The sequence below is a fragment of the Apteryx rowi genome, unplaced genomic scaffold (genome assembly GCF_003343035.1).
Source record: "Apteryx rowi isolate R43461 unplaced genomic scaffold, aptRow1 scaffold_226, whole genome shotgun sequence".
In the NCBI taxonomy this organism is placed as follows: Eukaryota; Metazoa; Chordata; class Aves; order Apterygiformes; family Apterygidae; genus Apteryx; species Apteryx rowi.
This window is the reverse complement of record NW_020448597.1, coordinates 1,176,338-1,201,362: the sequence shown is the minus strand read 5'-3', so window position 1 is coordinate 1,201,362 and position 25,025 is coordinate 1,176,338. Positions and strand designations below refer to the sequence as shown.

The following is a 25,025-nucleotide window of genomic DNA, read 5'->3' as shown; positions in this document are numbered from 1 at the left end:
AGAGCTGCTTGACACATACTGGCTTAAGACATTCAAGATTACTTTCCAAAACCAGACTATCAAGGAGCTGCCCATCATGAGTTCCAATGAAGCTAGAAAGTTATACTTTACTGTCATTTATATGCTCTATATTTTTATTTTGAATGCCTGCTTAATTTGAATGCTTTGCCAATAAGTTCTTTGCTTTTGCAGGTCAATTTTTTCTTTTTGCTTAACATTGTCCGAGTTTTGGTGACAAAGCTAAGAGATACCCACCGTGCTGAGTCCAACATGTATATGAAAGCTGTCAGAGCCACTTTAATCCTGGTGCCCTTACTAGGAATTCAGTTTGTTATTATTCCCTGGAGACCAGAAAACCGACTTGCTGGAGAAATATATGATTACATCATGCATATATTAATGCATTACCAGGTATGTTATATAATAGCAATTTAGGCTTAGGTGAGGTACTTGTGTTAGGTTAATGTAGCCAAAGATGCTGTTGCCAACTGTTTTGCCATGAAAATGAGTGTGATTGTGGTTTTGTGGTTTTGTGTTTCTTTCCCAATCACTTTTACATTATTGGATTATCTTCCTCTGCAAAAGTAGTATTGTTGCATAAAGAACAATCACAAGATAGATGAAACAATGAAAAATGCAGCAAAAATGATCAGATAGCACTATTTCTAAATTAAATAGAGAAACCTGAGATCAGAGAAAGCTTTAAATAATGTTCAAAGCACTATTCTTGGCAGAGCATTCAAATTGACTGAAACTGTTGCCATGAGGTTAATATTAAAATTAGTTGTGTATGAAAACTGTTATATGGGGGGAATGTCCGATGAAGACAGTGAAAGTTCATTTAAGAGTTAAAATTCTAGCATTAGGCAGTATAAATTAAAATTTAATACTGACATTTTGATTTTATAAATGCTTTGAAAATACAGCATTATTCAATAGATCTGTTTTGTTTTCTCTCCTTTTTTAACACTAAATGATTTTAAATGCTTGGTTATCTGGTTTACTGGCTGTAATATATCCAGTCCAATATTTACTAGGAAGGGCGGATTTCAGATGCAATTCTGAGTAGTGGACAACATAGGCAGGCAAGGTGACCCAATTCTTAGTTTCTTTTATGCAGAAGATAAACGCAGAAATTGTTTTAATGAAGTAAGCAAACAACTATAAAAAATCAGTGGTGCTTCTTTCCTTAAGTGATAAATTCTACTAACAAAAGCTATTTATCCTGTCATCTTAGGTTATATTTTCCGCTGCAATAAAAATCCCCCTTGCCCCTCCAAAAATGTGGTATGCTACTGCATGCATAGAGTAACTGAAGTAAGAGGCCTATTCTTGCACTTTATGTCATCTTTATTTTACAGTTCTTAAAGTAATGACAGTCTGTTTCTTCTATTGCTACCTGTACCACTGTGTTATCACTTCAGGGATCCCAAGGTTGTTCTCAAGGAATGTGTCCAAACATGCTTTTCTGGTGTCAAGTTGCTTACAGTTTTAGCAAGTTAGGATAAGATAGAGTGTTAAAATAGTCATTTGACTCTAAAGCAATTCCGATTCCTGAAAGGTTTTCAGAGAACCACAAAAAGAGTGTTAATTAGCAATCCTAGTTATGATCATTATGCAAGAGAAAGTAGCCCGGCTGGGGCCAAAAGGGAATGAGCAATGGAAGGAAAATACTGTGAAACTCGGCTGTAACAGGGGATGGGATTAGATGAAGGAGTGATCTAAGGAGACCATGTTTTGTCTCCTGTGGGCTCCTTCTACTCTTGTCCCAGTCATCGAAACGGCAGTCTGTCCCAGGCTTAGTGATCCCAGACGCCCAACAGCCCAATCCTTGTGGTCCATTTTGGCAGCAGTCTCAGTGCTGGGGACACCAGTGTGGACAGGATGGCACCATCCAGCGCTGTCCCAGCAAGAGCGGTGACACAGAGCTGTAGCTGTGTTTCCTAGTGCAGACCAAGCTCCTGACCTGACAGAGGAGCTCTTAAAACCCTCAGGAAAGTAATCTTAGTGTGCTACCTACCAGCATGTAAAAATCGGTCTTTCCTGAAAGCTATGCAGTTTAACCCACTAACTGTATTTAACGGTGACTCCCCTTTTCTCCTTAAAGCAGAATTTTTAAATTGTATTCTAAAATAAACTTTCTTATTCCCTTCCCAAACATTTCTTGTATGCATATTTAAAATAGCCAGCTATATTATCCTTCCTCTGGTGCTCGTTTTCTTCTAGGAGTGGTTATGTAATTAGCAGATACCGTATTAGCGTGTGTAATGACTATATTCCCCCCTACCACTTTCACCCTCATAAACTGCAGTGCAGCCTGCCTCTCCATAAACTAGCAACAGTCTGTTAGCTGCTGCATACAGTGGTATGTCAGTCATATACAAACAGACATTATATGTGTAGTTATGATATTTCTTCATGTGGTTAGTGCAACACATGCTCCATTCATCTCTGAACTGGTTAAACAACGATTTTTTCTACACCTTTTCTAGAATAGAAAGAGAGGCAGTTTTTCAACACTGCGTCCCTGCTTTAAGTGACCACAATGATTCAATATATTATCTACCTCTTCCATGCACACAGGAAAGGTGCAAACCAGCACTGCAGTCTATTGTAATAATCAGATGATTGAAGACAATGAATGCGAGAGAATTTGTTCCCAGATGAAACTGTGTAATAGTATTTCCTTTAGAGAGTGGTGTTCCCAGCTGAAAAAAAATGCAATGAGATGTTACCTGCTAGACTTCCTCTGCTAAAGTCGATTTTGCATAGCAGAAGCCAGTCTGGTTTTGAATTGTTCTGCCCTCTTTGCAATATTACCCTCAATGCTCATCATTCTAAGCAGAAGGGTTTTTTCAAATATGTCTATATGAGCAAATCACAAATGCCTCACTTTCGTCAGATTGCGTTGTTTATTCCATATGGACCTGATTCCCCTTAACAGATCTGTGGAGTGGATCTGTAATAAGTTATAAAAATTGAAGACTGGCTTTTGAGCTCCCAATATGAATGCATATACTTTTTCCACCCTGCCCAGCAGCCCCTGGTGTAATCTGTAGAAGCAGAGATTTATAACTCCCCTCACCATCACTGGGATGGGTTCTTCAGTCTCAGACTGTGTTGAAATTAATGTTACATCAGGCAAAAGAAAGATACTTCAACTCTTAAGTGGAATAACTTGTGCACAGAGTAAGATGCTTTTGGTGGATTGATGAACACGCAGCTAGCTAATTAAACAGACAGAGCACCTAAAGTGGGCACCATAAAGCAAACATTTGCATTACAGAACAGCAAGTGATTTGCAGATTTTCTCTAGAGGACCTGACTTTCAAAAGCCCATTAGATGATGCTGAAAGCTTATGAAAGATGCTCTTTTGCTCAGCGTGTAAAACATTACAGCACGGGATGCACTGGCTCCTCGCACACCTCTCACATAACAACATATCCGTCGGATTTGCTTAAAAGCCTGAAACGTCCTATTGTGCTGCCCTGCAAAAACAAAATGGTACAAATAGGTTGCCTCCTGTGAAGGACTGGAGCAGCAGCAGCCCTGTTTCTTGTGTATAACAAGAATATATTTAACAATATTGAGGAGCCTGCTGGGTCTCTGTGATGAGAGAGGGCAACACGGACATGGCTCGTGCCTCATACCCCCAAGAGGCTTGCCTGTGCCTTGCGCCTCCGGAGTAGAGCTCAGCAGCCCCCCTGCAAGGGCCTGGGCCTGCAGGGTGGATGCTGCAGATCCCCCCAGCCTGGCACCCACATCTGGTTTGGGGGATCCCAGGCAGGCAGAGAGAAAAGGGAGTTGAGGTCCTGTCAGAGGGTCTGCCACCAGCAAGCACATCCAGGTATTCCCTTCCCTATCTCTGATGTTGAGCGATAAGAGAGGCCTCACAAAAAAGAAAGATTATGGAAATGCAATACCCCCAGGATATATACGTTAGTCCCACACCTAGCCCTCCCCAGCCAGATGCTCTCCAAGGAGCCCCTGAATCCCACTCCCAAGCTTGTTCCACCAGCTCTCCCCTCTCGCTGACTTCGCTCTCCAACATGATGCATTTGGGTTTGGAGACAGTATCACACCACCCAGCAAGGGACGGCCTCCTGTGCCAGAGAAGATACAGCCATGGAGGTCTGCTTGGTGCAGTGGAGAAATAGCCCCCGAATCAACAGCAACATGCATGCATTTAAAATTATTCACGTTCTCAATTCCTTGCTGACTAGGATCCTAAAGGTGCAAATCTGCCCCTAAGAAGACGTGATAATGCTATTCAGCATATGGGCCTTGCTGACCTTGGCAAATAAAATATATTTTCTATTAAATGGAGCATGATCAAAGTTCTCATTCTCCTCAAATAAGATTAATCCTATGTCACTCAGCAGCCTCCAAGAAATACCCTCAGGACTGCAGCACCTGCCCTGCTGAGCAGGAAGATCCAGCTCACAAGAGCCTGATTTGTATAAAAATTATTTTGTCTTTTTTAGGCATGGGTTTGAGACTTATATATCTCTACCCTACCTCAAAGTTTGACATTAAACATTAACATTTAACTCCAGCTGATAATCCTTGTGCAACTTTATGCAGAAAAAAAATTAGCCCACTTAAAGATAACCTCTCAAAATATTGAGATACTTCAATCCATTTTACATTCAACCTGTTTCTTCATTTAAGGGGAAATAAATATCCTCCCTGATGCCAAACCAGACAGAAACTTCTTCTCCAGCTGTGTAAAGTTAAGGGCATAGGACTGCTTTTGACAACATAAATCTTTCTTTCATTTCCTATTCTCTTTTTCTTTGAATTATTAATAATTTTAAAACTTTCTAGTATTTTGAGCCAATAAAAATTGGGGGAAAATGTTTTCTGAAAGCTGGATATTATAAAGTGCCATTTTTTATGAAAAATTAGTGTACAAAATGACAGGAATGAAACCTCCAGCAGAGAGAGGGAGAAGCAAAAGCATGAGCTTTTGATGACGGGATGTCTCCATCATTTTGCAGCAGGTGAACTGCCATCTTCGGCCCTCTCGTGACAATCATCTCGCCATTTCAGCAGCAGTAGAAACTGCACAGACATATTCTTCGCTTGGCTTATTTTTTTTTAAACCTAGCATGATTGAACACTTTGTTACACAATCATTTACCTCAGTGGTACTGTATGAGAGTGCTGCGGACAAGGATGATCAGGAACAYGGCATTATTTTTCTCAAAGTGCTTTCTTTGCTGAAAAGTTCCTGTGGAGAATGGCTGTGCTTCACTGAGCAATTTTTCACATTTTCTGGACATGGAAGCACCTTGGCCATGTTTAATTATTTTTAATGGACCAAAGCCTTCTCCAGTCTCCCACACAGAGAATCAGAAACTGAATTTTTGTATTATGACCATCTGTACAATTATCCCTGCCTTCGGCTTCTACCATCAATCATGAACACAGCATCCCACTGAAGCCTGTAGGGCAGCACAGTGTATAACTAGGGCAGAGGCTAAGGCCATACAGGTGCTCAGTCATAAGCATTTATAGGATCTTTATTGCTTTTATGGAGACATGAGATAGAAGAAACCCAAAATGAGGTATCAGAAACCCACCTAAATTTGCAGTATCTGCATTGGGAAACCTTTTTTAAAAAATCGTTCTTAAATTTTTAAATCTAAAAAAAAAAATTTTTTTACCTGAGCCAATTATTGGAACATTGTTTCAAGACACACATCCTGTAAGAGAGTGAAAACCAAATCAAATACCTGTCAAACAAAGAATGTCCTTGGACCAATACTGGCATTTAAATGTGCAGGAAAAAACACACTATCCGGTCAATAAGGTACATTAAGTTCTCAGACCTGCAGACTCTGGGCAGTCCCTAAAGCATGATTCAGTAGAAAGCCATGTTCATCTGGTCTTCACAAAGTTCCAGCAATAAAATAAAGGATTCCAGAAGGCCTTAATCTCAAAGTAAATGTATTCCTCATCTCTGCTTTCAATCCTACAGCCATTGTTATCCTACTGTCAGCAGCCAATATATCACAGGTCAGTTTAACAACTCCACACAGTGGCAGAGAGATATAATTGACCTAGAGATCCCATCCCCGACAAGGATTGCACTCTGTGCAAAAAACAGCAGCAACTGGAGGAAAAAGGAAGACTTACGTAAAAGAAATATAAGAATTAACCTGTGGGTCACCATGAAATAATTAATCCACGTTCAGTCTCTCATATGTTTTGATATTTTGTAAAATCCTCTCCAGCCCTCTAGCTCAGAAAAGACAAAGCTACTATCTGCTACTGATGTAGTTCTGTAGCTTTACAACTGAAGGCACACACAGTACTGCACTGTGGGCAGAATTTTACATATAAAGCAGAAGAAACAGAAATAGAAATAATTGTTCATGTAGCAGCGTTTTTGGACTGTGATTGAAAGCATGCTGGATGTTATGTTAAAGGCATCATAGAGATCAATAGACATGAAGGATCTGGCAGTGCCAGAACTACACATTGTGTAGTGATACATACATTTTACAAAACCCAGTGAGATGGCAACTCTCAATCAAGATAACCATCCTGAAGCCTTGAGTCTAAAATTCAGGCAAGATGCAGAACCACTTTAGTATTTACTCTAATTGAAAACAGCAAGCAGTTTATATGCAGTTTTAATCTGACAAATGTTTGCTGCATGTATTCTCCCACTCTCATCCTAAGTGCTCACTAGTTGTGTGAACATTACTTCTGCATTTCCACAAAAGTCTGGCAGATCATGTAGTCGGCTCTCTGTAAACCAGTAAATGCTACATCGGCTATTCATTGTTCTCCTTCAAACATCCTCATTCAACTCCCATCTGCCATGAGTCCTCATCAAAGTTTAAAAAATGTTAGCTCATACCCCCTGCATGGTTACAGTCCTTAGTGTTCCCCCAGCATTCACCTGGGTTTTGTGTTTGATTGTGARATCTTTGGATAAAGGATTTTGTTGTAAAACATGATGTAGGGACCCTAAATGCACGGACATACTGACGTACAGCAGAGGCTGAGATAAAAAATTTACCTCCAACCTTATTCCAGGGGACCTCTTACTGATTTTACTGCTAAACAAAGCATTTTAATTTCAAAGGCAACTGGCCCAAATTCATGCAAATGACAGTGAAAACAATTTCCCAGAGAAGCAAAATAAATTTTATTCTGGCCACTTGTCATTTCAACACAGGTCCTCAGATTCATTCAACCCAAGGAAGAGCAACAAGTGCTTAAGTGACACTCAAAAAAGAAGAGCAAAAACTGAGCATACTTTGACATTTGCAAACAAGAGATCTCTGCCATGATCCCTGGGCACATAGGGAGGCACAAAGCACTCTTACACATCTTTTTTTCTCAATTTGGCTTTTCTTGTATATTACTGTAGTCCTGCCAGGAGGCAAAGGGAGAAGAAGGACTTTGTGCCCAGGTTGTACCTCCTGTCAGGCTGTTGAGCTGCCCCTGCAGAGCCACAGAAATGGGATCCCCATGGCGATGTGGGCAGGGGGTCCTAGGGACACAGTGCCAGCCCCCGCGTTTGTCAGAGAGCAGTGGGCATGGCCTGTTGTTCCCTGTATGGCTGCAAGGAGGGCACATTTAACATACAACACTTTATACCACAGATTTTCCATCTCTCCGTTTTCCCCTCTTATCTTTTGAGCCTTTCAGGGGACATATTGGGGTTCTGAGCTAGTTTCTTCACTATGTTTCCTGCTTGTCCATCTTACATAGAGGGTTAATATATAAAAAGTTCAAATGTAAATATATAACTTTAAAAGAGGAAAACTGTTCCCAAATTGTAGATGAACAGAGTTCTGGTCATCATCTACATAAAGAATTTTATTCTGTTGAAATAATAGACTTGTTCTGARATAGAATCAGAAGTAAAACTGCGAGACGTTTCATATCCATTTAGAAAAGAGAAAAGAGACAAAATAGTGGAGTAGCATTTAATGTTGGAAATATGATAGATAGATAGATAAGAAATGAAAAGGATAACATGTAAATTGTCCCCCGTTTGCTCAAGTTCACATATGGCTGTATTCACTTGTGCGAGAAGTGTGTCTCCTGGAGACCTCCAGCATCATGTGTGGTTATTATGGAGGTTTCTGACTCACTGTAAAACAGGTTCAGGAACGATCACGAATCATTTCAGATGGCAGATCCCAGGGGGCTACAGCTCTTGGGAGAACAGCAGGGAGATGTATGTGGAGCAAAATGGAGAAAATAATCCCTGCAGCCAGCAGAGACATATAACATTCACAGCCTCAAAAGAATGAGAAACTCGATCTGTTCTCAACTTACTCCAAATCAGAAGTGCAACAGAAGAAAGATGAGGCATCACCATGTCTTCCTCTTCAGCATTGTTATCAGAAGCTGCCTGGAAAAAACATTCATTAAGGGAACTACCCACTGAAACAAAAGAAAAGAAGTAGAGCAACTATAGGATGTAACAGAGGACTGCAAATACCATACAGGAACCTCAGCTGTTCAGATTCAATTTCTGCCTTAATGTGAACTCAAGTTCCCAAATTCTGGCTAAACTCTCCAATTAAAAAAGAATAGACTTATAAAAAAAAGCTCCTCTGCTTCTTTCTCTCTGATTAGTGTTTTTTATATCTGTCATGCCTCATGTGGATCACCCACTGGCAGTCTCTGATTCCAAAGGAGTTCAAGGTCCATCTCATTTCCCATCATGGCTGACTGTTGTCATTATAAACACTTATAGTTTAGCAAAATGGTGAAACCCCCTAATATGACTATGTATCATATGGTTCAACAGCAGATGTTTTGCAAGGCTCTGTGCAAGTTAATGCATCACACAGTGGTAAAGAATATTTGATATAGGCCACAGTGATGTGCAATATTTRCTTCCCTTGCATAAATTTGGATTTAGGTGTCTGTGGTCTGCCAAAGTCCTGCTTTAGAGGCGCAAGGTTTTGGAGAACGTCGTGGTGTTTCTCAGACAGGGATTTTGTTGACAAATTATTGCATATTGTGAAATGGGATTTGAGATTTCTGAGAATATTCACGTTTTATTCCAAAAATATGAGAAGAAGCTTTCTTTTTCTCTCCCTGTCCATCCTTCCTCCTCCTCCTCCTCAGACATGCTTTTCCATGTTCATATTTTAAATCATGTCCAATTACCCATTTTCATAAAAGCAAATTTATTGGAGTAAAGTAATTGCCCACATTCAGGTGGTTAGCACATCTTCAAATCAGCCTCTGTGTGTCCCTAATATATAAGCATTTGGTAAAAAAGAATTATCACTTACCATAAGTTTGTGGTCCAAAATACACTCTTGAGAGTCCAAGACCTGTTTTACAAAGTGTTAGTTACAATTTAACTTGTAAACAGTTAAATGAGGTTTTATAAAAAAGATACAGCTGTAACACTCTTCAGAGCAGCCCTTGGGAATGCAAGCTACTGTATTGCAGTTTTCCCCTCAGTTTCACAAACTGCCATAAGTTTAGTTTATTATAAATACTTTAAGCAATTTTAAATGAATGCATTTGACTCCCAGCGTTGTTATGTAATGCTATTTTAATAAGAGCTAGTATTATTTAGAACCTGGGCAAGTTTAATTACATGATTCTGAATGGCAGGCTCTATATATGAGAATTTTCTGTTATATTAATTTTGTACTTTCTACCTCCTCACCTGATGTTCCTGGCTTGGCCCTGTTTAATCTTGTAGATGTAGTGAAATGTTATCATCTGAACTACTGTTGCACTATTTAAATTAATTTTAAGCAGTTTAGGACCAAGCTGTGATCTGCAGTCTCTCTTTTTCTTTTTTTTTTCCACACCTGTCTTCTCAGCTATTACTTTTTTCCTTTTCCCATTACTAATACTTCTTTTCACATCCACCCCATCAATCTCACTGCACCCCAAGCAAGTTCCCTTATCCTAACATGCACTTCAGTTTAAAGGCTTTCTGAGGCATTTGATTCTCCTTGGCTACCTTCAACTGGGTAAATGCACCCTGACAAATAAGTGGCATCATCTATGCCTCTATTCCTCTTCCGTCTCTTCAGAGAAATCAGTATCAGTGGGGTACTCCACAGTAAGATATCTACCCTAAATATCTCTTAATTTCCCTTCTGTAACTCTCCTGTATAAAAACAACTTTACAGTCAAAACAGCTGATCTAGAAATGTTGGTAATAAAAAAGAAAATGTTAAACACAGTGAAAATACAGAAATCAATACATAAGTGTAACTGTGAACAAGGGGGAGGTTAGAAGAAATAGCTGAGATGGGGAGGAAGTGGACTAATGTTTTTATCCTGTAACTCTCAAGTCTAAACTTCCAAACAGTGCAGTAACAATGATGCATTCTAAAACTCTCTTTTCTTCCTCTTAGGGCTTGCTTGTTGCAACTATATTCTGCTTCTTCAATGGTGAGGTAAGCATGTGAAATACAGTAAATGAACAGAACTTCAGACTCTTGATAAATAGTCACTTTGTTGTTCATTAATACAGAAAAGAAGCCTGTCCAGCTACAAACTTCAAAACAACACGAAGTCTTTGTTTTAATCTATATATGCAAGCAGTACTGTGCATTTTTCAAAGCTCCATACAGCACCTGACCTGAATTTCTCTGAGGGGGTAAATGAGGAGTGTTATCCTTACAAAGCAGACCACACTAAGTGAAGTATCGTCAAGAGATTCTCACCCCTACCCTCCAGAATTTCATCCAAAATAGAGGTCAAGGTAAAGGAGAAAAGCAATCTATTTCATCTCCTTTTCCTACTATTTAACTTTACCTCTAGCCCCAGAAAAGCTGGATGAATGACATGAAATAACTGCAATATCCTGAAAGAAGCAGTAGGGCTCTTTGAGAGGGGTGACCTGGAGAACTGGCATGCTGGGTTAAGCCCCAGAGAGTGGAAAGAAAGGCCATTGCTAGTAGTGCTGCCAGATCAGAAAAGCCTGAAGGAGTGCAATTACTTTCGCTCCTTCAAGGATTAGCATTGGCCTTTTTAAGGTCAGTGTTTCTCAAGTAGTAATTGAGAAATAAACACCCTTGAGTGAAAGACGCCTCCCATTCTCTTACAGCTGGATCAATATTTTATATTCCTACAGCTTGTTTTAGGTCCACTTCACTACTTTTTCTTGTTTTAATAAAAATAGCTGGTTAAAGCATGTCAAGAGCCATTTAAATTCCTACAGCAAGCAATTTTCCAAAGACGGTTAGCAGGAAAATGTTTTTCAGAACATCAGGAGCATTTAACTGTAGCGAAGTGAAACACCGCATATCTTAGAAAAGCTGGAAAGCACTTTAAAAAGTTAATTTTCAGACCAGTGCAGATGAATTAGATACACGTTCCTTTATTAGAGCAAGATTTGTGATGCTAACATTCAGTATGTCACCCTAAAGAGATATTCGTGTTTGTATTTATCCCTGTATATTATCAGTAAGTAGCAAGTTCCCGGTAATGATGTAAGCACACTGATTTTTTGTAGTGACTTGAAGTGAGTTATCTTATTCATAAGGTGCTACTGACTGGTTTGCTATTTTTCAAGAGGGCACAGTGCATTAAATCCTGCCACCACATCATTATACCTTTGCTTCTGGCTTGCTCGCCGAGTAAAGGTACAGAGAAATGCAATACTACAAAAGATTAGATGCCTCCCACTGTAATTCTGTAGCATGGCTTCTCAGAAGACATAAAAGAGAATAGGAAACCATGAGCAGTTAATGACACCAGCATCTAAAATGAAATGATAGCCTTAAATATCACATTAGAGTAGTTCACTCTTTGATTGCAGAGACAGCTCCAATTAAACAAGGTTTCAGATATTTACAACTCTTTATTCACACCACATTTCTGTCCCCAGGATCTGCAGGCTACTACCATGTTTCTCCTTCTGCCTTACTCATCACTTCCCAGCACAGTTGAAACATGAAACATGGAGAGTAAAGGGTTCTGATTCTCTCCAGTAGGGAAGAACTGGCATGCAGAAAGAAGAAAGCAGCCAGGAAAATTTTGAAGCATTCTCTCCCTATAGAAATAACTGCATAGCTATGTACAGGCAGTGGTCCTGCATATCATCACTTGCCTCTAAATAATGTGTTGCCCCAAAATCCTGGTCCTGAACATTGCCTTCTTCCCCCCTTATTCCCCCAGCATCATGGGAAAAGTATTGTAGATTAGTTTTTGCAAAGCATATTTGTTTAGTATTTTACAACTTCAGGGTAAAACATCAATTCTTCTGTAATTCTCCAGCTATGATGAGAACATATGGATCTGTGCCTAGACTAAAGGCTGTAGCAATGCTAAAAGTGAAAATAAGCAGCAAGAAAATGCACAGAAAATATAAAACTTCTTAAAGGCTGCTTGTTTTTTAGATATGGTTCAGCAGATATAGCTCTAATTCTAAAGTACTGTTGTCAATGCTGCAGTGTCAGAAGAACATATCCACCTTTACAATTCCACTAATACAATTTTCAAGGTACCCAATAATGATGCCAACATCATGACCACATGTATCAATTAACTGAAAATTAGATGCTAGGGTATGAATGAGTTTACTTGTTGTATTAATTAAGCTATAGTGTGCTAGGCAGAAAAACAAAAGCCACATTCCAGAAATGAAACTGAGTCTAAAATAATACACAACTTTCTTTTATTCATTAAGTATTGGATTACATTTAATTTAGGATGCAGAAGGCTTAAGGAAATACACCATATTCATATATGGTACTCAGATGTCCAGTCTCAGAGTCACTCTACACTTTGTGGACTTCTGCATCAGACTGAGCTGCTGTTAGGAAGCTGCAATAACAGCAGCTGGCTCCGTATACAGACTGAAGATGCACGGTCTGAATACAAACCCTGAATAATGGCAATAGTCATCAGCACCTAGTCACCTCTGAAAGCCTTTCTAACACATCTGGCAACCCACAGGAGAAAGAATTCCTCCCTGTGAAAGAACGTGACCTGGACATCTGCCTTTGATACTTGAGTTGTCAGCCTGGCACCACTAAGGGGACAACTCAGAGGCCCACTGCGTTTATAATCCTGGTGATCACAGACACATATCTGTAAAGGATAGGGCACAAAATGTGATAAAATAATGAATCTTATATTGAAATGTGTCTTCCAGACCTCTACTGTATTGCTCCTGTAAGTAATCACATGGATGCCTTGGCTACCCCCAGGTAGTTACAGACTGCATGAAAGATTAATGAATCCTTCATGGCATGACTGATGAGAAATGTTTGTCAGCATCAGGTACTAGGAACAAACAGCTGTGGGGATTCGGATTTCTCAGTCATGCCGAGTGCAATTTTTGTTGGTGCTTGGGTGCTTTTCACCATTACTCCAGCTTCCAAAATTGTTGTATCTGCTGCAGACATGCAGATTGTCTAACAGCCAATGACAGAGGTGCTTAGAAACCCTCTCATTATTTTCTTATAGGAAATTATATTCACCAGACAATAAGGGAAGCTTTTTTACAATTTCCCATTAAGGTGAACAGAGACCCAAGATGACACCTCTATCATACAGAGTCAAGACAATCTGGTGATACTTGCATCAGCATTTTACCAATAAATAACAAGCATAATAACTTGCTATACAGTTCATGTACTAGAGCAGCTTTGATGGACTGTGCCAGAAAAGARAATGAAAGAATTATGACCCCTTTCTTCAAAGTGTCATTTTTTCTTGCAGATGCACAGGGGCAGCTATATAAGGCACAAAACCTATAGAGGAGTAGCAACAGACTGACACCAAGATGGTGTTAGGAACTCCTGAAGGGAGAGAAAGGGGCTGTGTCCATCCCCCCCATCATGTACTGATCTGAATTAGGCTGTCCAAGAGAATTAAGCTAATTTCCCCCAGGACTTTTGCTGAATGTGGTATGAACGGACATGGACCAAAGCCACAGCCTGGTCTTCAGTCATGGCAGGAAATTGTGCCAGCTGCTGTGTGTGTCCACTGCCAGGGCCATAGAGCATGGGAAAATTCAGTGTGGGTCAAGAAGATTAGTTTTAGTAACACAGGAGGCTGTATCCTTAGTGATTTATTTTTTACTACTGGAATATTTAACTTCAAGGCTGAAACTAATGAAGTTTATCCAGAACAAACAATGCTAAACTCAGTACCACCTGGCAGTGTTTTATATCAGTGTTCGCAGCAAGCTACCTCACCTACCTCACTTCAGTACCAAACAAACCCATCTACAGAAAGAAATGTCTAAATACTGAATAAGAAGCTCTCTGCATTAATATAGAAAAACATATAAACAATGGCTTTTTTAGGACTTTTTAAATGATAGATCTTCTCATGAATTTTCATATAAAATCTCATTGTCAAGTAGCACTGTAGTTTCTCTGTCCAATAAAAATAGCATTGCACAGATGATATAGGGTCTCTGCAATTGTCTGCTCACCAGACCATATTTCCAGTCCTGAGATTACTTCTAGACTGGAAGGCTGGCCAACAAAATAGAAAGTCTGTTTGGAAAAAAGAAGTCATATATCCTATGTGCCAAAGAGGCATGAGTGTATAATAGAGAACAGAAAACACTTTAAAGTCTTAAAGAGCAGAGTAAACAAACTTAGGCTCTTCTTTTCTTCAGGCTTTATTTTCTTCCTTCTGCCATCACAGAGAACAGCACAGCAGGCACTGCCCAGCCCCTCCCAGTGTCTTTGGTTGTTAATACATTATGGTTGTGCATGTGATTTTCAATAATGCTGCTTACACATTTAAAACCCACACATGAACAGTTTTAGTTGGCACTGAATTATGATCATCTGAGATCCTTGGAGTTAGCACAGAAATATAGATTAACACATTGTTTTACTCAGGCTCAGCAGCTTGTATTATCCTTTACCCATTTGTGGTGAGATTCTTGTAAAGGCCAGCAGTTCAGTTGAGAATAAAAACACAGCTGCTTTGACCTTGTGCTCTCACAATCCATGGAGCCTTTTAAACCTGACAACTGGAACTTCTAATCGTGGGCTGAATTGGAAGGGATATGCCTGTCCTCTCCCAAACCATATATAAGCATCACTCCTGTCTGAGACACAGAGCCATGAGCTTCTCACTGCAGCTTTTACACGGCTCCATCAGACTCCCATTGCCCCCTCTTCAGTTGCCCATGTTATTCCCAGACCYATGGTTGCCTGATGGCCCATCAGACCGCAGGTCAGCAGAGAGTGGGGAGCTCCTCAGGGGCTCATCACCACCACAGCGGCCACTCTTACCACACAAGAGCAATCAAAGCCTTCACCAAGACCTTGGGGTCTATGCAGGGTATGGAGAAAGAGTGGGCTGGGAGGGGAACAGGAGGGCTACAAGAACATCTTCTTAGCACCTTTACCAAAGACTCTGAGATTAATCTGAAAGGATAAATTCCTGCGAAATACAAACACACTCAGTACTAGCCTTAGGGGCAGCAATGGCCAAAAGTGCTCGTGGTTAGAGACACTCATAGACCACTGTTGCAGCATGAGAGCACTGGCTCCTGGCAGGCAGAGCCAGTGTGCAGACATCAGATTTCTGCATTATCCTCATTCTGTCAGGTCCAATAGGTTTCAGAAGCTGCTGCCCAAGAATGATATTGGGGAAAATTCTCTGACTTAATCCTTGTGAAGATTGTTTATTCCAGTTCCTTCCTATAGATTTTAGGATGACAAAGCTACAATATTCATGTGAAACACTATCATGTCAAAAAACAATTTTTAAGTGACTAAAATCCATGCAAGATTTGCCTTATGCATAATGCTTCCCTATAATGTACTATAACTGTGTCATTCCTTCATGCAGTAATTCTTTCTCACTAATAAATTTTGGCGATGGTGTGACATGAAACATCCCCACATGCAGCCATTTAACTTTCAGTCTCGACATTAGCATAGGAAGCTTTGTTCACAGCACTGGTAATTAAAGTTCCATTGTAACCGTATGCCTTTTCTGTGCTTGATATCTAACTAACCTACATTCAGCTATTTGGTTTCTTTTCTTTATCTGCTATGAGAAGGTGAATAGCAACACATTCTTCTAGATGAAACGAACTCTAACTACATTGTCTTGAGAAAATGATAGCAAAAAACAGCTAGTATTGAAAATTGGGCATGGATATAGTTTTCAGTGAGTTTTAAATGACTAGTCCAGCAAACGACTGTTTACTCAAAAAAGTAGTCATACTGAAGTCAGTGCAACTACTTGCATGAGTAAGGATTTATAGCATCAGTCCTCATACCTTGGCTTGCTCATTGGCATGAAAATAAAAAGCTTAAGCAAATGAAATATCCATTCTTGGCATGCTGCATAGTCCCACTGCACACTCAGTAAGCATCTCAGATTTATAGCAATTCCTTATGAAGCCTTGTCCTTATGTGACATGAAACAGCTTTCTTGCAGGCAGCTGTGGGTGGTGAGTAGATAGCATTTTACTATATACATATTAATAGAGTGATTAGAATTGTGGAGACATGGGAAATATTAAAGTCATTCAAACTCTTCTATGTGAATCAAAGATACCTTTCTTCATAAAGCTTAGAGAGTGGCTGCTGAGCAAACTCCCTGAGCAAAAAGTGACATACAACACCCACCTCAGCAGGAGTACTGTAACTCCAGGACACTCCTGTAAGTCCCAGCACCTCACCTGCTTCTCCCTTCCTCTGGAGGAAGTAATTTACAGCAGATTATTATGGCAAACTACTCCTGTTCTTACATTTTCTTGGCTAGCATAGCGAAACTGAAGGTGCGGAGCCAGGGTTTGCCCACCCCTTGCTCATGTCTGAATGCTTCCTTTGGGAAAGAGCTAGCAGGTTCCAGCACACCTGAACACGCAACCTGAGAAGGGGCTCTTATTCCCTGGCACAACTCAATAGCTTAAATCGTATCCTAGCTCCGTATAAAACATCATGCTTAATGTACATGTTGAATAAAAGACTTCTTCCCAGAAGATGAATGTCCAAAGGTTGAAATTCTCTGCTATGCAGAGGGCTATGACCAAGGCTAACTTTTTGCCAGCACAGAACTACCAAAACCTGTTCATAAATTACCAGGACACAATCCCTGTTCATCTGCACTAATCCTCCAACTCTTTCTCTGTACAAAAGTAGTGCTGGCAAGTCTGTAAAGTGTACTTATATTCTGCCATTCATGGCTAGTTTTACTCAAGGTTAAGTTTCTTCAAGACAGAGGTTCATAAGCCATTCTAGGGGCAAGGATCCAGCTGCAACATCAGTTGAGTTTTAATCTCCATCCCTCCCTCCTTCCACAGCAGCATCCTACTGCATTCCTGTACAGCAGTCTATCTCACATTTACCTCTTACAGGAATAGCTAGCCCATACCCTCTCTTTGCATGCATCAACAATTGCAGAAAATCTGGTTGCTGCCATAGGGTAGACAGGAAGGGACCTATGGCAGAGAGCTGAATAACTGTGCTACTCCTGCTTCTGGAGCTGGGGGGAAAGGGGAGGAGAGAGACAGATTGAACCTGATGGGATTGGTCCTGGAGCTTGCAACCGATGGCTTAGCAAAGCACAGGCCAGGTGTCACTGCAGCAAACAGAACTGGCTTAACTGCAATTTTAGGAGTTACAATTATGCCTCACCCTAACTATGCATTTCTTTAACAGGTACAAGGAGCTTTGAAAAGACAATGGACACAGTATAAAACCCAGTGGGGCCAAAGGCGCCGAGAGCACTGTTCCACGCGATCTACCTCCTACACAGCAACATCAATCACAGAGGTCCCCATTTACTTGTACCATCATGATTCCAACAACGAACAGTTAAATGGAAGATACATAGATGACTCTGAACTCGTTGCATTAAAATCTGGAGAGACGTCTGCCTAGCTCAGCAGCAACCATTGCAAACTCATCATTTCACATTCTGCTTGTGAACAAAGTGGGGAGAAGGGTGGAAGTGTGGAAATCCAAACCATGGTGGGAGAGGGCATGACCAGATAACAAGACACATTATTCAAGCCACATCAGCCTTTTCCAGGGATGACATAGAGAGAGTCTGATGCAGAGGTGGGAACAGCAGTCCATCCTACATGCTGCAGCAGGGACTCAACATGGAACTGCTCCCCAGGCTACATAATTTCCACACTTTCTGGTACCAGCCATATGAAGTGACGATACAACAGAAAGAACAGTGTCAGGTGGCCCATAGCAAATAGGAAAGAAAGAACCAGTACATGGCATTCAGAAACTTTTAGCACTTTTTGCTTTAGGTACTTTTCTTCAACCCTAGATTTTGAACTATCAGCTTTCACAAGAAGTAACTGGCTTGGAATCCTTTCCTTTTCGCCTTTTAACGAGCTTGATGCCATCTTAAAAAAATTTGTACTTTGCAAGACAAAAAAGATTCACTCTAAAGTATTCAAATCTTGATGATTTCCAAAGGATACCCAAAATATTACCATCCCATTATCAGGTGCATAAAGCAAATGGAGGTAAATTAATAGTCACATAACAAATTCTCAATCATCATTACAGAAACATACCAGTTCTTTAAACTGCCTCACAAAAGTCCTGAAGACATCTCAAAATAGTTTTTATTTAACATTTGGTAGTTCCTTAAGAGTGTCTGTTTATAGGAAAAACTGTCACCCTATTACTCTGCCCAGAAACTTCATCATTAAGGCACAATTATTTCACTCCAAATAAACGGTGAAATTTGTTTGGAAATGATGATTTTCTTTAATAGCCATTCTGAGATGAATGCTAGATGAGTGTTTGCCTCTAATAAAATTATAGCCATGGCAGTAAAGAATCCCAGGTAAGAAATAAGAAAATAATGTCACAGCACAAGAAATATCTATTTTTAGAATCTGGATGCTGCTGTGAGTCCCTGACAGCTTAAGATAACACTGTCATGTGTGAGTCTGTCATCAGGAAAACATGGTGAATGTACAGTCTTGCAAGTAATAAGCACCTTTTATCACACATTCAAAGCATCATTAGTCTCTGTATGATTACTGAGACAGAAATAGGGCCAGGGAGAAGTTGATTTGCAGGTAGGAGTTACAGTACTGTCACTGCACAAGTTCTACAAATCACTAAAGGAATAGATGAATGTCCCACATAAAGCTAAATGTTAAGAATCTGCAAGCAGAATGGCCAGTGCCAAGGAAGTTTTGAACACCCATGACTGCTAGAGAGTTTCGTTCATAAAACTTTCGATGAATATGTCATTCATCTCTCTGAAAGACTTTTCCTACAGATCTCCCACTCCTTTGCCTTTGTTTTAGACAAGCATGGGATATTTCAAATGCTAGCAATGTCAAGGTATGCATCACAGCCTTTACCTTYGAAGGAAGCTGGAAAGTTATCCATCCCCCTCTTTCTCCCTGCTCATCCACTTACATCTGATGCTTCAACCCCAGCCCAAACAGGGAAATATAGTGAGAGGAGAAGGCAGCTGCTAGATAGCAGCCCTGAACTGGGAGCTGTTAAAATACCAACCTATATGGCAGGTGAATAAGAAGAGAAGGAAGAAATAGGAAATTTAGCTCTTAAGCTGCAATTCAATTAACGTGGGAATTCTTTCACAGGTGTAAACTTTTCTCTCTTTCCTTTACTTACTTGCTGAGATTCCATTCATAATGTTTTTTTCTACTTAGCACTGCATAAGGTACTTAAATTAGTTAGAATAGTCTTAAATTCAGATCTTGACAAACAGCAAAAGAGAAAAGAAAATCTGAAATAAAATGCTTGAGCTAAATTTAAACTTTAAAGATTACAAATAGAGGCCGTAATCCTGCTGGTCATGCTCTGTCAAAGAAGGGCTGCAGGACAGACTTTATATTCCACAGCATAAACTGCTAAAGTAAATCCTACCATAAATCTTCAGATTCCATTAAAATTATCAGGCAAATACCTGTTGACTTAGATGAGTGTTGGGCAACTCTCTTCAGTATTTAGGTACAACTTCTGCAATACAGTTTGGTGTAGACCTTGAAAGCTGGAGACAATTTTAAATACTGTGTTCAGCTGGGCTTCATTTTTCCTTCACTGTTAAACCCTAAGCTTTACCAGTTATCAGTAAATTTTAAATGGAGGTCTGCTGTACATATCCACATACATGAGTCATCATCTAACTAGAAAAGTCCCTTTGAGGAATGAGCTCGTGAGGGAAAGGTGTAATCCAGTGTTGGCAGAGGGACCTGAATTCCCCCTCCAGGTACAGGAGGCAATACCTCACAGTGAGGACGTTTGTGCTGCGGAGGCACACACCTCGCTGCTGTGCATCACCGAAGCTTTCTCCCCATTTTGGAGAGTGAGTTGCCAATGCTGCGACAATCGAACAAGAGTACAGGAAAAAGAACTAACTGCTCACTGACGGTGCAATCCACAGCATGATCAATCTAGTGGAATATTTACAGGAAAACACAATCCTGTGTACTCATTCAAACCACATGCCTATTTTTCAGACTTCAAGGAATATTAAGGCAGTTATTTTTTCAGACAACAGTATTTTGCATATTGCTATTTCTATTTTTGCCAGTGAACAACAGGAAATGGAAGATTTAGTAGCTAAAGACAATAAGGCAGCTCTACTATGAATATTGTATTTCTGAATAATTTTGAGGCACGCTGTGCTTCCCAGGAGAGCACCAGAAGGCATTCTTAATTTCTAAAGACACAAATGAGCTGATTGTAAAGGAAGTGTGCATAATACAGAAAGTTTAATAATCATCATGTACATATAAGTACAGGTTGTTTTGCACTCTATTATGTTCACATGGATGTACAAAATTGATGTGCTTTGCCATTATCGTGGTTGTTTTCTTCATTCGCTGATTTCTTTTTTTTCTTGCTCTATTTGGTAGAATGTTCTGAAATGCCAAGTTCAGGAGCTTGGTTTGGGGATCTTGGTTTTAGCTTCAGGTGACAGAAACACTGCATGGTTATGGCAGTCTTTGCCATAATTGTGATAACGATTCAGAGCCACTAGAAAATTCACATGCTGAATTCACTGCTAGCATTGTCCTGGGGCTTTGAAGAAAAGGCTGCGGTTTTAGAGCTTTTGTTAATTTCTAATCAAAATATTTTTCCAATGGAAAATGCTATTTTTCTTCATATCAAAATGGTTTGAAAAGTTGTCATTGCACACATGAGGTAAATTGCACTTCTCTGCTTTATAAATAGCACCATACACTAATGACAGTAATACTGAGAATGCTGATATGACCTGAATAATTACAATGTCTTAGCATTAGAAAATTTGTCTCAAATACATATCACAAGAACAGCAGCTTCTTTGTCTCCATTCCTTAGAAATGCACAGTTCAGGTATCAGTATACCAAAAAGCAGGAAGGGAGCATTTTCAAAGGAAACAAACCTTACATTAATCAGCTCTGTAGTATCTACACCACACCCAACACATGAAAACCCAGTTTAGTGAACATTGGCTCTGGCAGAAGGGGTTTTGTTCCTTTGTTTGAACAACTAAATTTATCAGGAAGGCTCTGGCTGTTCTTTTTTATCAAGTACAGAAACTCAGCACAAATGAAAAGACCTCTGGTGACATGGGGTGCTGAAATTAAGCCTTGTTTTTTTCATTTAATTTACTTAATAAATATGTTTTAGCTGAAATAAAACATCAACAAAGGCAGAACAGACTGTTTTTTCTGTATTAAAATTCTTAGCAATAATACTACCTTAATTAAAAGTCTGCCAGCATTTCCATTACAAAATGCTCTTGCGTTTATAATATAGCAACATAACTTCATTTGGGGATAAAACCAACCATGCAAATGTGGTGAATTTCTATCCCCTTTTTCCAGAGCCTCCTCCATCCCTTGCCAATCTTAGCAAACAAAATCCAAGCCATTTTTTCAAAGATACAAATCCTAAACACTAACAATGTGAAGGTGTCTGCATTTCCAGTGTTTGAATTCTAAAAGTCAGATGTGTCTTCATGAAGCTAAATATGTATATATTTTTGATCATTGCTCAATAATAGGAGCATTTGTAACCTTAAACTTTTTTGCTTGGAAACAATAATTGACCACAAGCCAATGAGGCTCTGCTCAGCATAGGACTGTGGTCTGTCTGCCCTCTGGCAGCAAGGAGGATTGCACAGGAGACCTTTGCGTGGGGAGCCTGAGCCAAACTGTGCGTGCTCTCTGCACCCGCTGCTAGCCACACCAAAATCAATTTTGTAGCAAATGGTAGTGGCAAACTGGGAATTTTAAGTTCCAGGGACAGATGGGCCATTGTAATGTGCCGCTGTCGTTGTCCCAGGAACACAACACCCATTTCAGAGGGACTTGGCAAAATGAAAGCGTGAATTATATGCAGCAAATGTCAGAGACCCTCAGTGAGGGAAAGTCAGACCTCAAGCTAAAGTACCACCTCCAGAGGAAGGCACATGATCGGCTTCTTAGTCAATTATCTAGAGAAATTTAAGTCCCTGAATGACCCTGAGATTAAGTATGGTGCCAGAGTTATGCTTTTTTGACAACTCTAGTTCTTAGGAGAGCTAGTAATTAAGGTACCTTTAATGATTAATTTAAAAGCATCCCTTTTTCATGAGCTCCAGATGTTCCTGTGCAGCACAGTATTTTGCAGGTAGTTCCAGATGAATACCAGATCTACATTTAAGCATCCCTTTGGTTGAGTACTCAGACCATCACTGAGAAAATTAAAAAAAAAAAAGTATTTCTCAATGTTTCAAATAAAGATCAGTACATTCCTCTCAGTCTAAAAAAGAACAGTTGCTTATAGATTTAGTTGTTTAAATTAAGTGGGTGAGAAGGTTATCATTATTGAGCATGTTACATTGCTGCAGAAAAAGAAAGCATATAGGTGAGCTGTGTAACTATAGTGTTGTATGAGACACTCCTGAAACAATCCTGCAACTCTCTGTGGCAATGGTTAAGTCCTTGACTGGGATGCTTAATCGACTGTTCTTCCTCCCAAAAGAGGTGGACAAAGCACAGAGAGCCCAGAGGACAGCAGTGAGACCAGTCCAAGGTCTAGAATACAGGATTTGTAAGGAAAAAGAGTGGAAGAGCTGGAATTGTTTAGTCCAAGGGAAAAAAAATCCCCCCAAAAATGTATAGTAACCCTCTTCAAGAATGGAAATGACAGTCATGAACTTCCGTGTTCATGGAAGAAGTACAAGAATTAACAGACTTAAAATGTAGCAAGGAAGGTTTAGGTTGGACAATAGGAAAAACATGCCAACAGTAAGGATAGAGCTATGAATCTCCCTAGCTGGATGTTCAGGAATAGTGTTAGGGATGATTTCTGCCTATCTGCAGAGGGACCATACAGATGACCTGCAAAGCTCCTGTCAAGACTTTTTTTCTATGATTTCATAACAGCTGAGGTGGGCACTGTGGGAGAGGAAGGTCTTTAACTCCCATTATATATCATCTGTGAGCACAGAATCAATGTTTGGGATTTTCTTCATAATCCAAGCTCTCTCAAGGCAATCAAAAAAAACCCAAAAGGTTAATTTTTAAAAGGTATCAGATAGCTACAAGAATTTTAAGAATCTGGTTCCTTTTCTCTCAGTACAAGTAAATATAACTTTAAGAAGTGAGTGCAGCAGGTTACAGTGCGTGATGCGTTAAATGTAGCAGTGTGACTAGACGTGACCTCTCCATTACTAGGCTCTGGTGCTCTTAGTTTGCATAAACACTTGCAAGGGGATACAGCTCCTTCTCTCCTCTGCCCTCATCATTTCTCTCCACCACAGTAATGCCCCTACATGAAGTGTTTGCTCTCCAATCTGTGCATTCTATGCATTTTCATAAGGAACATTTCTCCTTTACAGTTTGCATCTTCCAGTGACGTGCTGTTAATTCAGAAGGTACTTGCCACATTTCAGACTGGAGAGTGTGTGTTTTAGACCAAATCAGTTCATGGAATTGAGACATTTGGCTCATGTTGTTTAAAAACAAATATAAATGGGAGGTGCATATTTAAAACTAAATTAGGGATAAAATTTTGAGTGCACAGACCAGTTATCTTTAGAAGTAGAATAATGTCACCTTTCCCATTATAACAGAATGTAATCCTGTTGAACGTAACAGGTGTTTTGTCAGCTGAAATAACATCTAGAACCTCTTGAGAAGCTGAACATTAGATAAAAGGGACAAAAAGCCAAATATCTTCTGAAAATTCTAGGTAGCATGCATATGTATTTACTATAATCTTATATAAATGATATATGAAAGAACTCTTGTTCAGATGGAGAGTGACCCATAGTCTGTCCAAAATGCACCCAGCTTAAATCATGAGTGGGAGACACTGTGGGGCAGAGAAGGCATATAGCCTCCTTAAACTACTTTAATATTTTCCCAGGGCATTTTCTGGGGCCCCTGTGCTGAGTGCAGGCAATCAGTGTCACCTGTCTGCCCACTCCCGCACCAGACAGATAGATTCATAGTGGGAATAACTGGGCCGAGAGACGTTTGTTACACTGCATTCCCCTACCTGGTACAGCAACACTGAGCTGCTGAAAGGGGCTCATCAGGAGTGAAGCAGAAATAATTTTTTTCCCAGCTTTATGTCTGATCTCCAATAGGTAACCTCCTTTATATCACCAGCATAAAAACTATTATTGTGAAAAAGACTGACCTGAGATCAGACAGCTCCTCGGTATCAAAAACCTCTTAGTTCACAACACCCTGGGTTACACAGTGGTAATTCCCGCTGACTTCAACGATGTAGCTAAGGGCAGGATTTCTCTCTGCTTAGTTTAGAGATTTTCTAAATATCTAGCAACATTGAAAAGACTTGGTAAAATATAGTATCATCTGAGCATTTAACATAAAAGATCAAAATTTATCAGCATTATTCTACCTATAGACTGTTTATGGTAATAACATGCTATTTTTCATATTTCCCTGTTTTTTGTAGTGAAATATCTGATCCCCATTTGCAGTATATGTATGTGTGTTAGATATATTTGACAGACTTCATAAATTACGTGACTATTAATATACATTTTTCAATGTCATATTTATAGGTAGAGACTAACAGTTGTTTTACACTGAGCACTTGGCACGTAACAACTGCTGGAATATCA

General features: G+C 39.8%; 1 protein-coding gene across 1 annotated transcript in view; it reads left to right on the top strand.

Annotated features, from left to right (window-relative positions):
• CALCR (calcitonin receptor) overlaps positions 1-17,826 on the top strand; it is a 133,595-nt gene extending 115,769 nt beyond the window's left edge. The window contains exons 13-15 of the mRNA XM_026065393.1: positions 193-411; positions 10,366-10,407; positions 17,605-17,826. Of these exons, the coding sequence (XP_025921178.1) occupies positions 193-411; positions 10,366-10,407; positions 17,605-17,826 (483 nt within the window). The remainder of the gene's footprint in view (positions 1-192; positions 412-10,365; positions 10,408-17,604) is intronic.
• The last annotated feature ends 7,199 nt before the right edge of the window (positions 17,827-25,025 follow it).